The sequence below is a fragment of the Stylophora pistillata genome, chromosome 6 (assembly GCF_964205215.1).
Source record: "Stylophora pistillata chromosome 6, jaStyPist1.2, whole genome shotgun sequence".
NCBI classification, from domain to species: Eukaryota; Metazoa; Cnidaria; class Anthozoa; order Scleractinia; family Pocilloporidae; genus Stylophora; species Stylophora pistillata.
Genome location: NC_142524.1, coordinates 25,226,358 through 25,246,357, shown reverse-complemented (window position 1 = coordinate 25,246,357; position 20,000 = coordinate 25,226,358). Strand labels below are relative to the sequence as shown.

At 38.1% G+C, this 20,000-nt stretch overlaps 1 protein-coding gene, 2 long non-coding RNA genes and 1 pseudogene across 4 annotated transcripts in view; 2 read left to right on the top strand and 2 right to left on the bottom strand.

Moving 5' to 3' along the window:
- The first annotated feature begins 7,044 nt into the window (after positions 1-7,044).
- On the top strand, positions 7,045-9,249 carry LOC148729034 (putative skeletal organic matrix protein 5). The gene is made up of 4 exons (XM_088725402.1): positions 7,045-7,144; positions 7,476-7,509; positions 8,000-8,126; positions 8,422-9,249. Exons 1-4 carry the CDS (start codon positions 7,141-7,143, stop codon positions 8,938-8,940), a joined length of 684 nt encoding a protein of 227 aa, XP_088581528.1. The 5' UTR covers positions 7,045-7,140; the 3' UTR covers positions 8,941-9,249.
- Positions 9,250-11,069: 1,820 nt separating this feature from the next.
- On the top strand, positions 11,070-16,060 carry LOC148729033 (uncharacterized). The gene is made up of 2 exons (XR_015988849.1): positions 11,070-11,801; positions 12,513-16,060. It is a non-coding gene; the product is annotated as an uncharacterized LOC148729033 (long non-coding RNA).
- LOC148729032 (uncharacterized) lies at positions 14,709-17,161 on the bottom strand. The gene is made up of 2 exons (XR_015988829.1): positions 16,101-17,161; positions 14,709-15,348 (listed from the first exon to the last, which is right to left on the bottom strand). It is a non-coding gene; the product is annotated as an uncharacterized LOC148729032 (long non-coding RNA).
- Positions 17,162-18,088: 927 nt separating this feature from the next.
- LOC148729031 (uncharacterized) overlaps positions 18,089-20,000 on the bottom strand; it is an 8,130-nt pseudogene continuing 6,218 nt past the window's right edge. Inside the window, exon 4 of the transcript XR_015988709.1 lies at positions 18,089-18,710. The product of XR_015988709.1 is annotated as an uncharacterized LOC148729031 (transcript). The remainder of the gene's footprint in view (positions 18,711-20,000) is intronic.

Sequence of the window (20,000 nt, the reverse complement as noted above, 5' to 3'; positions counted from 1 at the left end):
GAACACATGGTACAGAAAAACTGGCTGGTTCTGGTTAGAGCGAGAAAAGCAGGTAATACTTTGGGAGTTATTACTTTTTCCAGAACATTTGGTTTGTTCTCCCATCTGAGCCAATTATTTCCAATAAAAATCGTCAACGCCCGTGGGTTTCTAGCAGAACAGATGCAGTTTTCGGCATTTTGGCATGAGTGGACAGAAGCGGGAGTCGAGACCAAAGGGTGAATCGCGCAAAAAAAAAAAAGGAAATATTTTTGTTCACTTTTCTCAGTGCATGACTTCTCTGCGCATACAGTTCATGACATCGATGTATCATCAACATCGACTGTCTTTCTTGCCAAATTCTTCTTCGTTTTTAAAACCTGAATTGGCTTCGCACAATTAAAACTTCTTGGACTGGATTTCAAAAAGTGATGTTTGAGACAAATTAGACCAGAGGAGGTGATGATTTTAAACCCACTACTTTATATGCCTTAAAGCTTTAGGATACTACATTTATTCTACTTGATGAAGGTTTCTCAGTTTGAAAGTTGGGAAGTTAACTATGTTCCCTGTCACTGTACCAGGATGTACCCCACGGCTTTGATGTGCTTGTTTCCATTGTCTGAAAATTTGAAGTTAGCTGAGAAACCAAACCAAATTACCTCGTTACCCCCACCGACGCAGCAAAACAGTTTCTTTAGAAATTTTCACCTTAATAACATTGAGGTTTAGTAGCTTTAGTATTTAACGACAGTTTATCCGTCTAAATACTTAAGTAAATTCCTAAATTTTTCAATTCGTCCATTCCCTTGTGATCCTATTCGCCTATTCGCACTGCTTAAACTTCCTCTGGGATTTGTGTTCCATTCAATTTCTCGGTAATAATGTTTCGTACCGCCATCTGCAGAAAACTTGCAGATAGCAATTAATAATACATGTAACTATAGCAATAGTTGGGTTTATTAATAAGTTTGAATAATTATCAGCAGATTATTCGTACAAATCTTTAATCATCCTAAATGGTTTTTTCCATTTGTCCAGCCATTCGCGTTCCTATTCGGACTGTTTAAACTCCCTTAGGCATTTGCCTTCCATTTTAATTTCTCGGTAGCAATTATCCGTATTGCATCTGCCATATGCAAGAAGTTTAAATTCGAAAACTCCCAAAAATAAAGAGAACAGAAGTAAAGTTTCACAGTCAATACGCAAGTTCTTAGTTTAAATTAGTAAAGCGAACTGAATCGTTGAAGAAATCCGAGAATGATCCAAATCAACTAACAAGTCACTTCTGCAAAGAACCTGTATTGCTGAAAAGCGTTGCTGTGTGACATCTTGATCTTCAACCGATTACATTTACTCAAAAGTTACTAGCCTTGTGTTGCAGACATCATACTACACAATGGCAAAACAAGACAGATATAGATCAAATACGTGTACATCATCGAGAAGAACTCATTCAGAAAGTTTTCCGAGAGAAGTGTAAATACATGTCCAACCCTACATGCAGGTGAAGCGATCTAAAATCTATTTTTTCTTGGGCATAACCTAATCTATTTTCAGCCAATGGAAACTAAGCTGTTGCGTGAAGTATAATTATTCAAATACTTCATATCGTGTCAGGACGATAGAAAATTAATTAATTATTTACATGGTTTTTTTTTGTTTAAGAGATTCAGAGGTTCTTCTGGGTGAATGGATGATGAGTGGGCGGATAGTTTGTTTGAGTGAGTACTTGTGCATTTCTTACGCAGCGAATTTCGAAAGATCTTCTGTCCTTTTTGTTGTTGTTTTGGTAATATTTTCTACTTATGTATCCACCTCTTTATATATCTGTTCATTTTTTGTAGTGTCGCAATGAAGGAGTTTTTTACTTTACTTTTTTGATTCCACACTTCTTGTTTGTTGTGGTTATTGCGCTAATAAAGTAAGATATTTGTTCAGTTATAGTCAGCTTTTTCCCCAACAAACAAACAGTTTAAAAGTTTATTTTTACCATAATTTTTTTCCCGCTAATTATAGGTTTAAGTAAAACTAACCTTGGGGAGTTTAAAGGAATTTAAAAGTGTCTAGTGATCTTTAAACGTTTTATTTTTTTTCAGAAATAAATAACAAAAACCCATTTAAACAAATAACAGGTACGGGTGTGAAACGGTAAATATTATTAAGAAGGACTATTTTCCCTTCGCTATCCCCACTCAGAAATGAGTAATGGTAAAACTGACCTTTCGATGAGACAGAAGCAGGTATCATGAAATACCAACGTAACAGAACAAAGATAAAAATCGAATTCTTCATATCACAGATCGCTTTCTGAAACCGACTTCACAAAAAGTATGCAAATGATTGCAAAATATCTCATTCAATTTGTTTTCCTTGTGGTAACAACTTCCACCTTTTTTTTTGACAAATAACACCTGGATGTCACGTAATCTTTATTCATTCTTCCAGCAGGTATTCAATTCATTGGGAGAAAATAAATTATTTAGTTTACTTTGCCAAGCTTCCCAATGACCTAACTAACAACTATTCGATTTTATAAACTGAATTGAAATTGGAAAATTGAAATTGGCCGCCGTAAAGAGTTAAAAAGCTGACATTTCGAGCGTTGGCCCTTCGTCAGAGCGAATGGCGACGGGGTAACGCTCGAAACGTCAGCTTTTTCACTCTTTGCGGTGGCCAATTTACAATTTCTACTTAGCTAATAAACCCAAATTAACTTTTTACCCTCATTGACGCAGCACCACAATTTCTTTATAAACTTATTCCCTTTATTCATTTACCGACCCATTGGTCGGGAGTAAGATATGCCTCGGTATGTAAATTGGCCATCAAAAATAGCTTATCTTTATAGAAAAGCATGCCAACTCTCTCTCTACTCACTGATGGCTAACGGTAAATACTGCTTTTCCTCAAAGGGTCATACTGCAAAGTAGGCTACATAATTATAAGACCTACGCAGTTGTTTTTTTTGAAAGCTGACTAATATACATTACAATAAACCCGTAAAAGCCTCTTTTCTCTTCTGGGAAGTTTATGATCCAGTAATAAGATAAGAATGCTTTCAAAGTGCTTAAATCCACATGCGATTCTCTGTCGAATCAGTTTACTCAACAACCTGATCAATATACTGACAAAAACGGGAACATGAAGACTTCTTTAGATAATCAAAGGAACAGAGGGATTTAAGGCCGGTTCAGTAAACTTTGCTAAACAATAGCCAAAGACTGAATCTCTTAAACAAAAAAAAAAGAAAAACATGTAAATTATTAATTATTCCATCGTCCTGACACGAAATGAAGTATTTGAATAACTATACTTCACGCAACAGCTAAGTTTCTATTGGCTGAAAATAGATTAGAAGGTTATACCCAAGAAAAAATAGTTTTTAGATCGCTTCACCTGCATGTACGGTTGGACATGAATTTACACTTCTCTCGGAAAACTTTCTGAGTTCTTCTCGATGATGTACTCGTATTTGATCTATATCTGTCCTATTTTGCCATTGTGCAGTATGATGTGTGCAACACAAGGTTAGTTTTACTTAAACCTATCATTAGCGGAAAAAATATGGTAAAAATAAACTTTTACACTGTTTTAGAGTTGCTATTGTTTTTAAGCATCTTTGTTTAGTTACCAACGATGCTGTTTTTCCTCTTGTTTTTGTGGTAGATCAGCCTTTTATAAGTTAATTTTTTGAAGCTTTTCATGACTAAATAAATTATTTTTTGGTAGATTTTGATGGGCTTATAGAAGTTATGGCTTGCATCTGTTCTATGGACGAAATAGAGACAAAGAAGACAATTACTGATAGTTATTTTGAAGTTTTTTGCGAACATGGTTCGAAAGGATCTTTAATTTTAGATGGAGAATCACTGTCATTTTCTCTATAATTCAGGAAATCCATTCCTGTCTGACATTTGTCATGTGCAGTATTATGTAGGTATCTCAGGTGGCAGCGCAAGTTTGAAAGCCAGTGGTGCTAAGATCATTCTAGAGCAATTGACAAATCTGCATGAGCACCGAGAATTCATTGGAAAGCGAATGGAGCAAAGAAAATACCATTCTCTTTTCTCTTTAATCTCGGCTTAAAATTATCAAACATGAAAGCCACTTGGAAATACAATGGTTGTTTCCATGGATTTGTACCACCGTGACAATTGAAACTGACTACTTATTAACAAGAGGTTCCTTTAAAATATTCAGTCCACTTAACTTAGCGCAGCGCATTATATTTTGTAAAAACTCGCGCGGTGAGATAAGTAGTCTGAAAAAATTATGATGGAGGCTTTGACCATACGAAATTTCCAACTTCTCAGAAGCAGATCTAGAAGATTTCTATAATACCCTTTAGGACTTATGAAATATATTTTTTTGCGATCTATTTTCTTAAAATATCATTGAAGTATTAAATTATTAATATCGCCAGTCGGTGCGACTGATATTGAATGGCTTAATAGTCAACAGTAAATTTGTTATGCAGACGACACTAAACTCTATTTATCACACCATGATCCCCGAGCATTGGAGGAAGGTATAAACTGAGACTTGGCCAGTTCAACACAATGGTTTCGACAGAATGGGATGTTAGCAAATCCAGACAAATATCAGGGTTTGGTGTTAGGAAACACTGATTGTGATTTCCAGTTAGAATGTGCAGGGAGGCCAATACCTACCTCCAGTGAAATAAAATTATTAGATGTAACATTGTATGACAAGCTGAAATTTGATACTCATGTTGCATCGATCTGTCGAAAGGTGGCGGGTCAGGTTAATGTTTTAAATAGGCTTAAAAATATCCTGCCTCTTATTTATTTTACCTCACTTTGAAAATTGTAGCCAGATATGGCACCACTGTGGGGAAAGGAGTACAAAGAAAATGGAAAGGGTAAATCAACGTGCGCTTAGATTATGTATACAAAGATAAGGGTATTTTATATGAAGACTTGCTCGATTGTATCGGATTGCATACGACATCAAAGAGTCGTAGGATTCAATACATGTTGCTAACAGTCAATAACTGCTATCTATATAAGGTCCCCGACCTATTGCTGACTTAGTTAAACCAAGGAGGACTGATTACAATTTAAGAGGCACTAACATGCTTTCCTTACCAAAGGTTAACAGTACCAAGAATGGTCTTAAGTCATTTTGTTATTTTGCTGCTAAGACTTGGAACGCGATACCAGATGTGTTACGCGCAAAGGCTCGTGCAAGAACGTTTCTTCGCGATATCCGTCGCCTAAAATTTTAAGTTTTTAGTTTTTGATCTCTGTTTTACTACACATGTATACAAATATATATTTTAATTTTGAAATATCCCTTTTGTAATAACATTTTACTTAATGTACATAATTTCTTGATGTATGTTGTAATTTTTATTGTATATTTTGTTGTGGGCTTCCTGGTAAGTAGCTAGTAGCTAAGTGTGGTGCCACATTAAATAAAGAACTACTACTACTACTTCTACTACTACTACTACTACTACTACTACTACTACTACTACTACGCTCATTCTAGGTTTTTGTTTAATTCCAGACTTCAGTGACGCAGACGAATGCCGCACTTTGGAGTTTCGACCTGAAAAAGCCTTTGATGGCAAACGCCTGGTAAACCACGTGATTCGCGTGGTGGAAATCATGATCGCAGGGTTTTGTAAGAACGTGTGCTACATGGAACCCGACTGTGTCAGTATTAATCTCGATAAAACAGCAGAGGAACGTGGAAAGTATCTATGCGAACTGAATAATGTCACTCAAGAAGGACACGAACATGAGCTGGAGGAGAACAAAGATTATTTTCATCATTCTGCTGATGCAAGTATTCTGTGTTGATCTACCTATTAATTGGTCCAAAAAGTAACGAAAAATATTTCAATAATGCAACTAAGTTTGTTGTAAGCCTTCGAATAATTTTACTTTTCTTCTTTAACCTAACGATCCTCTTTGAGTTTTAGTAAAGAGGTTGAGATTGAACGAAACCTGGGCCGCAAAATGCATTTATCGGCTCAGTCTCAAGAGAATGACAAGGCCTAAGATACAATTGGGATGACTAAGTCAAATTATCATCAGTTTGAAGAGACGTATACTTGATTACAAATTTATCTCTTTGGCTTTAGAGCGCATGTGTCACAAACCGCTGTAAGAATGAAGGCACTTGTCAAAGTGGTTTTACTGACAAAGGCTATCGCTGTTTGTGTTCTGCTGGATTCAAAGGAGAAGACTGCTGCCAAGGTAAACAGAAATTGTTTTTTAAATTAGTGAGGACGTCCAAAACTATTTAGCAAGCGGGACGAGAAAAGCTGTTAAAGGAGAATTACCTGCGGTTATTATCAAAGGAATTTAGATCTTCTTCTTTACCTATCCATTCTTCTTCATGAAAAAGAGGAGATCGATGCCTTAATTACTCATCCACCGTGGTTTTGAGGCATCATTCGGACCCACCCGCCTAGGCCTGTTCATTACTAGAAAAAAAATTATTTCACAGTCCATTTGCCAAGAACGAACCGATCTCGTTCTTTATCTGAATTACTTTTTACACTAGTCTGTATTCGGATTAACTCAAAAACTTATCATTCCTTTTAACCGAATGTCGAAAAGCGAAACCCTTAGTAATCATGGCAGCTAATCAGAAAAAAAGAAAAAAATCCATCAGAAATTAATGAGAAATCAAAGAAAAAACAAGCCAGCAAGTCTAAGGGCGAGAAAACGCGATTCTGCGTAGCTTCCAGTTTTGAGTGCAGTTTGAGAGGTAAAAATGAGTAGCAGAGAAGCGAGGCGTTTGAAAAGCTACTCCTATTGGTGGCTCTGCCCCTCTTTATTTCTGTTAGGGGCTAACATACGCCAGCTTTGCAGGCCGGGAAATGGCGAGTGATTGAGTTGCAGTTGGTTTTGATACGTTTCATTAAGGGTATGGCTCGAGTATTTGAACCAATCACATTGCAGGACAAAAACCAGCAGATTATGGGTTACCTTTAACGCTCAAATGAAAATCATTCTTTGGAGAATTGTCCCGCCATCAAAAATTATCAATTTCTTCTCAGACATTGACGAGTGTGCTACAGAAACACATAGCTGTAATGCCAATGCTGTGTGCAACAATACTGAAGGATCATACAAGTGTTCATGCAAACCTGGATACTTTGGGGATGGAAAAATCTGCACAATGAGTAATGAATCTCTCTTGATGTTTCCATGAGGTTTCTTGTGATGCTCTGTTTCAAAGTAAACGCCTTTCATTTGCGTTTTTTTTCTTTAAATGTAAATTTTCGTTTCAATCAGATTTTAAAATACCACACGTTCTTTTTTCTGTTGTTGTTTAAGGGTCCGTTGTTATGTCATCAGAGAAGAGGGTGATTTTGTTTATGTTAATCACCTGCCTTGTATTGATCAGTTTGCAAAAATTTGGAGGAAACTTGATGCTTTTAATGATCACATGGATGCAAAACTACTCACAATGCTACCGAGAAGATTAATATTCATATGTTACTCTTCTTTCAGTCTCAACATGCAAAGAAATTTACGAAAGGAATATGTAAGTAAAATAGCTCAATGACAATATCAGAAATAGGTAAGAACGAGATAAGCCATCAGAGCCGGGTTGTTCAAAGCTGTGTTAAGATAACCCAGGGTTAGTGTGAAATTTGATTTTAGATCTGAAAGCTCTGAAAGAAAATTCAGCTTAATTCCATCTGTCTACAATTTGATGATTGAATGTCCTAAAAAGAACTAGGAAAATTATCCCAAAATGGCTTTTGATTAGAGAATTTAGAAACCTGGATTAAAATTTAACCCTGGGTTAGAGCTAATCGGCCTTTGAACAACTGGGCCCAGAAGGAATAAAAGCAGTTATTTTAACAACAATCCAGCCCCTGATCCTTTATGATAATCATCCGAGCCGACTAGCTTCTTTTTGGAAAAGAATTGAAACGTACGTTGTGTCTCTTGAAAAGGTATAAGACCTACTGAATATGCAAAAGTCTCGCTATGTACTACCAGTTCTCACAAAGTATTTTATCCAACAGATCGAACAAGAGTGGTAAGGTTGTCCTGCTCTTGGACTCAAAGCCAATTTCCGTTTTCTGTCACATGGGAGACTTTGGATGCGGAGATGGAGGATGGACACCTGTCATGAAAATTGATGGCAGCAAGGTATTAATTGATTTGCTATCAATAAAGTATAAAATCATTTAAAATTCATTGCAGATACAGGTCAGTGTAAGTAAGCGAAAGAGGGTATATGAGAAAATGTATGCCGTTTCCTTTACAACCACCAAAAGTCATTCGCTTGACCGTTAACTCATCTTTACGAGGCGGGAAAAAAATGGCAACTGTCTTTCCAACAAACACCAAGGGTCGCTTACGATTAGTTAATGACCGTGAGCCTAAAACAGTCTATAACGGATATCAAACTAAATAAGAAAAACTCCTTTATCATCGATTTCAGGGAACCTTCCATTACGAATCTCATTTCTGGAGCGACAGAAAAGCTTATAACCTTTCTGGAGGAGAGACTGGGTTTGACTTACAACAGACCAAGTTACCGACCTACTGGAACACATCCTTCTCCAAGATCTGTCTCGGTATGAGGATTGAACAACAGACCAAATTCACTGTAATCAATGAGCACGCTAACTCCCTGCACTCACTGATCGCCGCTGGAATATACCACGCCACCTCACTGGGTGGTAACACGTGGAAGAAGTTGATTGGTTCGGAGGTTTCTTTGCAGCAAAACTGCAACAAGGAAGGGTTCAATGCAAAGAGAAGCGATTCAGGTTATTCCAAAGCAAGAATTGGAATCATCGCTAACAACGAGAATCACTGCTCTTCTTGTAACTCCCGAATTGGTTTTGGTACAGGAGGTAACCCTGATGACTCCAACACCTGTGGCAATGAAGCAAAACACTCGCCAGACAATGGAAACAAGCACATCAAAGCCATGGGATACATCCTGGTGCAGTGACTGGGGACACAGTTCACTTCCCAAATTTTAATTCAAGTTTTAAAAACGAAGTAGAAATTGGCCAAGAAGACAAATTCCATATTCATGAAACGTCGGTTTCGCGGGCTGTATCAGCAAGGAAGTTACATGTCTCACCGTTTTAGTATCTCGAAGTAAAACAATTGTGCACATCAAGTGTCGATGGATAATTACCTAGCCGCCTCGTGGCTCGGTAAATATCCACCACCAACCATTTCCACTTCGGTGAAGAGTTGTTAATCACTTTATCATGCTCTAACAATAAATTCTCGTGACTAATTTACAATGAAATGTGTAGCAATTAGATGGGAGAAGCTTTGTTTACCTAGAATCGTAGAATCCAAAACCCTCGAGCTGAACGTGTAATTAACGACAGAAAAAGATATTTGTGTAAGGTACTGTTCTACATTGCCTTTTTTTTAAAGGGCCGTTACTTCCTGATTTCAACTCTTCCTTTTATACTGATATCTTATGGTTTGCTTGAGGTTTTACAGAGCTGAACAGCCTATAACCTCACCGGCAAAACAATTCTTCCTAGAAATAATAAAGACACCGTCATTAACAACTTATAATTATTTTCAGTTCAGTTGATGGTTCACGTCGATCGCTCAGGAAAGAGTTGACTTAAAAGGAATGTTGTCGGTGGTGGTGACTGACCACTCGTCATCATCTCACTCAAGTTAAGAGCATTTTGTCGGTCGAGTGCTACAAGTTTCGGTAGTGTAAACTAATTGGACAGTTTTGCCGCAAATATGGTCTGTAGGTTACAATGCGAAAAAGTCCGGTCGGTAATGAGTTGCGAATCACAATATTCGGACCGAGCCTGGATTGGGCTAACAGAAAGTTCTACTATTTATTAGTTTCCAACTAATTTCAATAACTTTGGCTTTGAATAGCTGGTATACTATCTTAGAACAGACTCTCACTCGCTCAACAGATATCGACAACTACTGGCGCTATATAAACGACTTCCTCATCACATATTTACATTCATGAACCTAACAGAGCCACCTAACCCCACCGACGGATTTTAACTGACAAGTCAGAACCGAACAGTGGATGGCATCACGTGCAGCAAAATAAACAATGTCTGTTGTAAGGGAACAGTCATAACTGGGGGGAGGTCCAGAGGATTTTGATTCTTATGACCCCTCATTCCGCCTTGTTGGCATTAAATTGGTAGTCAGTTTTCTTTGTTCACCTCTTCCCCTCCATGGCTCCATGATCTGTAGGCGACGACTGATTAGCCTCTTTCGCAGACGTTCTTTGGGCTCGTCACGCAATCTTCCTCTCCCACGAACGTCTGCTGAAACGAATGGGTTGTTTAATTAGACCAATCACAGCGCGCTTCCCGATCAAGGCAGCAAACTTTCAACCTTGACAAATTTTTTCTGGTTAACGTGATGGTGTTTCCTGGGCATTTTTAGCTAAGTGCTTCCACCGAGTATATCATAACTTTCGCCCATTGTTCGATCATTTTCGGCGTTAGAAGAAGTGGTAGTGGTAGGGGATTGTTAAAATTTCAGTGATTTCGCTGCAGATCGTTGCTGTAGTTGTAAAGCTGTTGTAGGTTCGATCGGGACGTCAATGTTCTCAATGTCCCTGTCCTTTTCAGCGGAATTTCGACGTGGGTCTTTCGTTTCATTTGCTACTTTCTTCAAGTCTTTTTTTATCTCATCCTGAAGGGATCGCAGATTTGTTTTAGCTTTTTCAAAACGAAGTAACCGCTTGTAGCACTTATTGCAGACGAACGGTCGCTGGACGAAAACACATTCAAATCTGTTTTTCACAGTGCATTCAGTTAAGTGTGCAATATCCACTGAACTCTTACCAAACACTCTTATTCTCGCCTGCGGGATTAACGGAAAGCTGCACAGAAAATAGTTCTTTCCGACGATTTTTTTCGGAGTTTCTGAAGGAAGGTTTTGAGATCTGTTTTCCATGAGCAATAAGAAACGCGAGAAAATTAAACCCCCTCTTGGCAGTTGTTTTATCACAGCTTATGATTAGCTTTCCATGACGAGCTTTGCTCAAGAAAAAAATTCTCAGCAGGCATCGTAAACTGATGCCGAGGTTTGGGGAAGAAGGCGTTGGGTGGATGTCATCGCATTAATTACACCACAATGTAATTAAACAGATTAGCGTCCACGAATCCACGAGAGATACGCGATTGCGTGCGAGTTAACGCGGGGTCATCTGTTGGCGATGAAAATCAAAATCATGAAATGAAATGAAGTTTGTTGTGCGCGTAATGGTCATAAAATACTGCGTTTTCTCTGTTTTTGCCTGTTTCCTTATAACGACATTTTTAATCACGTAGTCTTTCAAAGATCCTTCCTTTTCACAGAAGAGGCAATACCGGCGAGGCGCCGTATTCGAAAAGCCTCTCTTTCGATTATTTAGGTCTGATTCTTTCGCTTGGTTTGCCATAAAACAGTAACAAAAGATATCGCAATTTTCATGTGCCGTACGACCTGAATAACAACCGTATCGAATTTCCAGTATTGCGTCACTTGGTGGATCGATCAGTGTTCACGCTTTGCGATCGTAGTACACGATGTTATTGTTTTGGTACAAAACCTGTGGCGGTCGCACGACTTGGCCTCGTATCCTGGTTAAATTCTTACCAATATTATAATATTAAACCTCGACGAGATTTTTCATGTCGAAATGTCGAAAAGCATCATGTTTTCGATTTCGAAACCATTCGAAATGAAGTCATAGAGGCAGTCGGATTTTCGACGTGCGGGTTTCCACCGGCTAACTTAACCACGCAGAGTCTTTGCAGGATTACAAGTGCCACACTTGACCCTTGCAAGCATTGGTATCTACTTTTGAAAGAGGTATGTGACGTTCGTTTGCGTAAATATTTCATATGCGATGTATTTAAGATATTTCCCGACGAAATCCAAAGGGTGGCGACACGGGAACTTCAGCCGGCCAACTCATCGTTCGAAGTAGTGGGGTTAGCCAGGATTCCCGACCTCGTTCACGTTGTGTTCACGTTCGGTCTAACAGCTGGTCTATCTTCTTCGTAATAAACAATCCCCGACGAACTTATAAAATCTGCGGGATTTATGACTATCGTAAATCTGGTGAACTCCGCCACGCTAGACTTTGAGCCCGAAGGCGCGAAAAATTTCTCTTTTGGCGCCAAACTCAGTCACGCCTCCGAAGAGCTCGCTTCCTAACTTACCGAAAGATCAGCTAGAGTAAATTCCCTTGGAGTGGAACTGAAGAAGCTTCGAACACAGATTTCTCATCTCGAATCCGCATGGAGTCAATTTTACAGACCCTTTTTTCCACCTCAATGTTCGTACCTTGTCGTGGTGAGGTGGCTTGAGTGCCTCAATGACCAATTGCGTTAAAATGCCTTTAAAGAATTCAGCTTCAGTTGGTGGGCTGTATTTTCTGCAAGGTAGAGGCCAGACTAACACGGACTTTGTCATTGTAGTTATTGTTATGATTATTATAATTATCATTATTATTAATGATTTTGTTATTGTTATCATTATCTTTATGATTGTGATTGAATCATTTTCAAAATGAAATAGGCTGCTCAATGAGGATGGCATGCTCAGGCAAGTAGATTTTCATTTATTTACCCCCCCTCCTCCCAAGTAGAAATTCAAGTGTTTCTGATAGTTTTTCTCTTCAATAGATTGTTAGAATGCAGAAGATTTTCTAAGACACATTGTTCAGAGGGCTTGTCTTAAGTAGTTGTTTTCTGATTCAAAACCACCTGCCTAGTTCTGTTTCTCTTGGGTAGTTAGTCCATGGACTGTTGTTATCTGATGGCAGAACTAACAGGTGGATCTGTTTCTCTTGGGTAGTCAGTCCATTATGGGTTGTTGTTATCTGATGGCAGAACCACCAATCTGTTCTGTTTCTCTTGGGTAGTCAGTCTATGGACTGTTGTTATCTGATGGTAGAACCAGTCCCTATTTTTTTCAGCTCTATGCTGTCAGTCTTTTATGGACAGTTATTTTTATCTGATGGCAGTTTTAGCTTGCTCTTTTTGTTTTGAAAAATGTGTTGCTTATGCTGTTTGTCACGTATCATCTGTTATTAGTCGGAGGCACTTTGGTCAATCAATGCTATCATTGTCTTCATTATTATTATAATTGTTAATTCAGCTGCTACTCTTCTCTCTTTGCCACAGGGCCCACTACAGACAGCACTAGCTTAATGAAGTCCTAAAACCTTTCACAATGAGCCAACTCAAGAATTGCAGTCCTGAACAGTTTTTGGGGTTTTCCTGGCTTTTCTTGAGATTATTTTGTCTCAGTTTCAATTACTTGGATACTCATTCAGCTAGACTAACAATAACACCATTTTGTTCATAGATAAACATTGAAATAATCATAATAGTAATATAAATGATAATAATAATGATTTGTTATTGTTATCATTATCATTATCTTTATGATTGTGATCATCATTTTCAAATTGAAATAGGCTGCTCAGTGAGGATGGCATGCTGAGGCAAGTAGATTTTCATTTCATTCCTCCCCCCTCCCCCCAAATAGAAATTAAAGTGTTTCTGATAGTTTGTCTTCAATAGATTGTTCGAATGCAGAAGATTTTCTAAGACACATTGTACAGAGGTCTTAAATAGTTGTTTTCTGATTCAAAACCACCTGCCTAGTTCTGTTTCTCTTGGGTAGTTAGTCCATGGACTGTTGTTATCTGATGGCAGAACTAACAGGTGGATCTGTTTCTCTTGGGTAGTCAGTCCATTATGGGCTGTTGTTATCTGACGGCAGAACCACCGATCTGTTCTGTTTCTCTTGGGTGGTCAGTCTATGGACTGTTGTTATCTGATGGCAGAACCAGTCCCTATTTTTTTTTTTCAGCTCTATGCTGTCAGTCTTTTATGGACAGTTATTTTTATCTGATGGCAGTTTTAACTTGCTCTTTTTGTTTTGAAAAGTGTGTTGCTTATGCTGTTTGTCACGTATCATCTGTTATTAGTCATAGGGTGACTTTGGTCAATCAATGCTATCATTGTCCTTAGTATTATTATTATTAATTCAGCTGCTACTCTTCTCTCTTTGAAACAGGGCCCACTACAGACAGCACTGGCTTAATGAAGTCCCAAAACCTTTCACAATGAGCCAACTCAAGAATTGCAGTCCTGAACAGTTTTTGGGGTTTTTCTGTCTTTTCTTAATTTGTTTTTGCCCCAGTTTCAATCACTTGGATACTCATTCAGCTAGACTAACAATAACACTATTTTGTTCATAGATAAACATTGAAATAATCATAATAGTAATATGAATGATAATAATAATGATTAGATTAATGGAAATAATCATAAGAATTATAACCATCAGGATAATGAACATTATTTCTCTAACTATTGTAAATATTTTTATCATTATTATTATTATTATTATTATTATCATTATTATTGTTATCACTGTTATTATTATTATTATCATTATTATTGTTATCAATGTTATTATTATTTCCATCATGAATTATTAGAGATGCTTGGAAAAAAATGATCTATAGTTCCCTCCAACTCATTATTCTTTCAGTTAAGTGAATTAAGACTTTGTGAACAGTTACTGCTTTATTCTGTCATTCCTGATGACCATAGAAATGGTGAAAGTCCACAGATATTATCCCTCTAAGAGTTTCTCCAGGTGTTTTTTTTTTCCTCTGAATTTGGTTACAACAGAATGAAGGGCATCAGAGTATTGTGCGCCCAGCTAGACATGAATTGCATTAATATTACAGGGTCATTTTGCTGTATTCAGGGTTTAATCTTAGCCTTCTACAGACAAGTTTGTTCCTCTAAATGCAAAACACATTTTACAAACTTACAAAAACTGCCAAGAAACAGCTACTAAATTTATGGAAACATGACGAACAAGTCAACTAGACTGTGTACTACACATCATTGAAATCAAAGTATCACTTTAGGAACATAAAATCGCAAGGTCAGTTTCCCATTTTTAGTGCCTGAGAAAAGATCAGGCCACCAGATTACTTCAAATTCCCTGGTTGCTCGTCCATCTCAGTTGCCAACAACCATTTTAGTTTACTGGGTGAGAATCGTGCTTGATTTCTTGCCCCATGCTCTTTAATTGGCCGCCTGTAAAGCTTGTTGAGAGTTTAACAGCTACTACTTGCAGCAACCTCCATATTCCCCCGATAGCTTTTCTTAACTCTAATGGTACAGAACTTTGATGACTCAGGCCAGAAATAACATCATTCACTCTACCATCCCTGTAATAAAAAACTTTGGATTTTTCTCTCCATACAGGGGGCCGCAAATGTATTTTTACCCTCGCACGTTTATAAAAGCATTCGGCATGCCTGCTAACAAAGCTTGGATGTATGTTTCAGGAACTTAGTATCTTTCAACTCGACACCATTTGCCTGAAACCAAAATAATAATTACGAAAGTTAAGAGATTATTTACTTCTGGAGTGAAATGTACTAAATGATTTGCCCTTTCAAACATAAACCTGAGTTATCAGGTTTTGTCAATCACAAAATTACACGCCGGGTTATTAGTATTCCTTGGGGACCTTCCTATATTATCATAAATATCTAAGACAAGCAGGTCATTTAGCTAGGTAATCTATGTTAAAAATCGCGCTGTACAGCACTTAGAATTATTTTCCTCACTCATTTTTCTCACACTGCAACTTCGCGTACAACGCAATTATTACTACGCAGTCATATCTGGTGTCCAATTGGGAGAAGAGCTTATTATTTTTGTTTTAGAGGTGAATTGCGATTTCTTGTATGTCCCCTATTTCGTCGAAGAAAAGCTCGAACAAATACTGAAAGTAATGAGTAAGTCACTATGAACAACTAGTGCAAAGTGACAGCACTATCGAGCCAAACTGAGAACTGTTCTTTAATGATTTTTAACGTGAACCACCAATTCTTACTATTTTTAATTTCTGCGTTTTAATAGACTTTGACATGTTCTTGAGAAGATATTAAATCGGTTAGCGCTGTTGTTCCCTTCTAAATTATTTTGGTGGAAGCGCCTCAGAAGACACTGGTTTAACTAAAACCATGTTGGGCGACGTTACATTTTGACTGCACAACCCGCAATTAAATTTAATTTTAACAGCTATTCGAGTGTGTGAAGAACGGAAAAGAGCAAAGTTACATACCATCGGCCTTTCGATGCACGGACGAATTAAAACTTTTTACAATTCCACTTATCCATTGCTTGTAACTGATAGACCTTGTCCTTATTCTTGCGGGAGGCCGTACGATCTGTTGTCCATTGTAGAACTTGGCAAACTTAGCGCACTCTGCCTCGAGCGCAACAATGTGATCTTTCGATTGTCTATCTCACTAGCGCAGTTGTTGTGCTGAACATGGACGAATAATACATCGCAGCGTGTCTTGTAGATAGCTAGAGATGCCATGCATGTTTAGGATAAGCGCTGAATATGGACGAGCGTTAAAGCCGCCACTGAAAAAGCACAATCGACCGATTTTCATTGTAAGGATCAGGCCTTTCACACAGCTGTCAGAATTAAAGAGAGGAAGAACGTCGATCTCGCTCACCCAAGTAGCGAAGTACACCACGAGCGGCGACGATGATCAAACACCTGGAAGATCACCGTGGTGTCCCTCTACTCTTTGGTATCATAACCAAGAGCGAGCCCTTTCGACTTGTCACTAAGTTTTACGGTTTATAAAACAAAGGCCCCGCTCTACACAAAGCCTTAAAGAATGAAACACTAGAAAAGCTTGCTTAGCTTGGAATTATAAAAATTTCCTTTCTTAAAAATCGAAGATTTTCATGGTTTCCGTAACTTCGTATTTTTCCAAGTTTCCTCTTTTACATGTTATGCTGTTTTGCATTTTCTTCAGCGTATAATTTAGTTCAGCGTCGATCATTTATCATCCTTAGAAGAAAATATTCTGATCTTTACGTTTAACTATAAAATTGCTTTGTCTTACATTGTGCGCTTAAAAGGAGCGTTAAATTAAACATGAGTTGATTCCACGCGAGGGTTTTACCTGGAAAAATGCCTGCACACGAGAGACACCGACATTACCGCGTGTCCCTTTCTGGAAAACATTCGTGTTATGACAAGAAAGGTCAGCTTAAGGGTTTTGGGTTACCCAAACTATGCAATTTTGACGCCGAAAAGTGCCAAAAAGTCATTACAGAAACTTCATCCGCAACACCTTGAACGTGCTGTGGGCGCGAACTGAGATCTTCTCTTACAGTTAATAATTGCCAGGCGGAACTCAGATCCGCCTTAGCCTAATTTGCATAAATTTTTTTGGTGGGCAAAGCTCGTCATGATTAAACAATAACCAAGCGCCAATTGGCTCTTTGGTGATCTCCACGTGCTCTCCGACAGATCGTTTTGAAAAATAGGAAAGGAATGTGCCCATTTGTTTCAGCAGACGTTCGTGGGGGAGGAAGGTTACGTGACGAGCCCAAAGAACGACTGCGTAGGAGGCTAACGACTGATCGGCCCTCCGAAATCCCCTAAACCCTCCCGGTGATAAATCATGACTAGTTTCAAAACTATCCTTTCTTTTCCATGAGACAACTACAGAATTCTTTTCTATAAAATTTGGAAATGAAATCTGACTGATCCTTTTGGGATTATTTATGAATTGAAAGGTGTCATCTGAAGGTGTGGTGTAAGAGGTCATGACTGACGGATATATTCCGGAAGGAAATCCGTTCAGTTGAAGAACTGATGATCATCGTGTTAAAATTAATATCTTCATTCGTATTCCACGTGGAAACTGCCGTCTTAAGCAAGTGGTACAGAAAAGTCGTTGATTCTAATGAGAGAGAGAAAAGTAGGCAATATTTTAAGCAGTGCTACTTTTTGGGTTCCGTTACTTCTCTTCTCTGAGCCAATTATTTTTCGTAGAAATAATTAATGTCTGTGGGCTCCAAAAGAATTAAAAAGTCGCTATTTCATCTATCATCTTTAGTGTGTGATCTGATCGTGACTTCCCTTGGCCTACAGCTCGCGATGTGGACGTATAATGAACACCGAATACGTCTTCGTAGCCAATATCTACCGCATTCGTAAAATTTGAATTAGCACAATTAACACGTCTTAGACTGACTACAAAAAATCTATAATTGACAGACAAATCGGATCAGAGGAGATAATTTTGAACCCATTGTTTTATTAGCTTCTACGCTTTAGGATACTACATTTTCTACTTGATGATGGCTTCTTGGCTTAAAATTTAGGAAGCTAACTGTGTCCCCAGTCACTGCACCAGAATGTACCCCATTGCTTTGATATGCTTGTTTCCATTGTCTGGCGAGTGTGTTGCTTGATTGCCACATGCGTTAGAGTCATCATGTAGACCTCCTGTACCAAAACCAATTCGGGAGTCACAAGAAGAGCAGTCATTCTGCTGGTTGGCGGTGATGCCGATTCTTGCTTTGGATTGCCGAGGGTTGTCTCCCACCGCATTGAAACCTTCTTTGTTGCAGTGGGGCTGCAAGGAGGCCTGTGAGCCAATCAGCCACTTCCACGTGTTGCGACCCAATGAGGTGGTGCGGTATTTCCCGTCAGCGATCAGTGAATAGAGTGAGTTGGCGTGCCTGTTGATCACAATGAACCTGAGCTGATGACCAATCTTTATACCGAGGCAGATCTTGGAGAAGGGTGTGTTCCAGTAGGTCGGTAACTTAGTCTCTTGTAAATCAAAGCCAGTCCTGCCTCCAGCAAGTTTTTATGTATTTCTGTTGCTCCAGAAATGGAATTGTAATGGAAGGTTCTCTGAAAAGCAAAAAGACAATTTTTCAGTTTTTTCTCTTTTTTTGCAATCAATAATCTTTCACAGCATGAAAATGTAGATTTACGCCAAATTAAACTTGCGTAAATCTGCGTAAAGGTGGTTAACAAACTTTACATTAACTTTACATTGTTGGTAAAGGTCTGTAAAGGAAGATTTACGCAACAGGACGTACAGCCCACGTAAAGCTAGCGTAAAATCGGTGGGTCGAATTTACGCTTATTTACTCAAAACGTAAAGTTGGCGTAAACTCGCACTTTACTGAACTAAATGTAAAGCAGTTGTAAAGTTTGCGTAAAGTTGATGGGTCAAATTTACGCTTATTTACCAGGGATGTATGGGTGATGTAATGCACACTTTACTAACCGCACGTTTAAATACGCTTTTGTAAAGGTAACATTAAGATGGTCAGAATCATGCATGCTGCTTTACGCCGTTTACCTAAAGTTTGTGTAAAGGCACACTTTGTGTAAAGGAACGTTAAGATGTCAGAACTTATCTCTGTACCCTCTTACCATCTGCAGCCTTGCACAGAAGCGGGAAAAGGTATAAATAAATGTAAGACTCTTTTCTCTGAAAGAAATATTTATTTGGACTGCCCACTGGGCCAACTTCTTTACCAATTGGATATTTGACAATTAGTCCTCAAAATCGAGTCGAGTTGAAGAAGTTAAAGATAATCTAAAAAAATAATGATTCCTCGTGAACATTGCATGGTAGGATTAAGTGGCATATTAAGTAATAATTATATAGACAACCCTGAATGTTGAGAGCCAAAGATACACTCTGTCGGAGAAACACTCTTGCCTACAAATACATACATACATACATACACTTTATTGATGCTCCCTAAGTGGGCTTTTCAGCTCAATAGAATAAAAAAATAAAAAAAAATACAAATATATAAATTAATTGAGAATGTAAATACAATAATATTATAATTACAAAATATATATCAATAATATAATATATCAACTTATTAAAACATTTGCAAGATGACGTCTAAAATTCCTGGGGCATTTTAAGGACTTAATGTTATCATTCAAGGAGTTCCAGAGTTTGGCTCCTCTGAAAGCAAAGGAGCGCTGCCCTGTTGACAGGCGACATAAAGGTATATCCAAAGCACCAGATGATCGAGTTTGTCTATTATGGACTTGAGAACGTGATTTAAACATATCAGCAAGATAGTCTGGAACAAGCTTGTTAATACATTTGTGCATCATAGTAGCGTCATTTAGAATGAGTTTCTCTCTAATAGGAAGCCATTTCAACGA

Bases quoted from the DNA above. Each gene is read 5' to 3' on its own strand.
- LOC148729034 (XM_088725402.1), top strand. The intron at 7,510-7,999 runs GTAAGTAAAATA...TTTATCCAACAG, and splicing joins GAAATTTACGAAAGGAATAT to ATCGAACAAGAGTGGTAAGG. The intron at 8,127-8,421 runs GTATTAATTGAT...CATCGATTTCAG, and splicing joins TGAAAATTGATGGCAGCAAG to GGAACCTTCCATTACGAATC.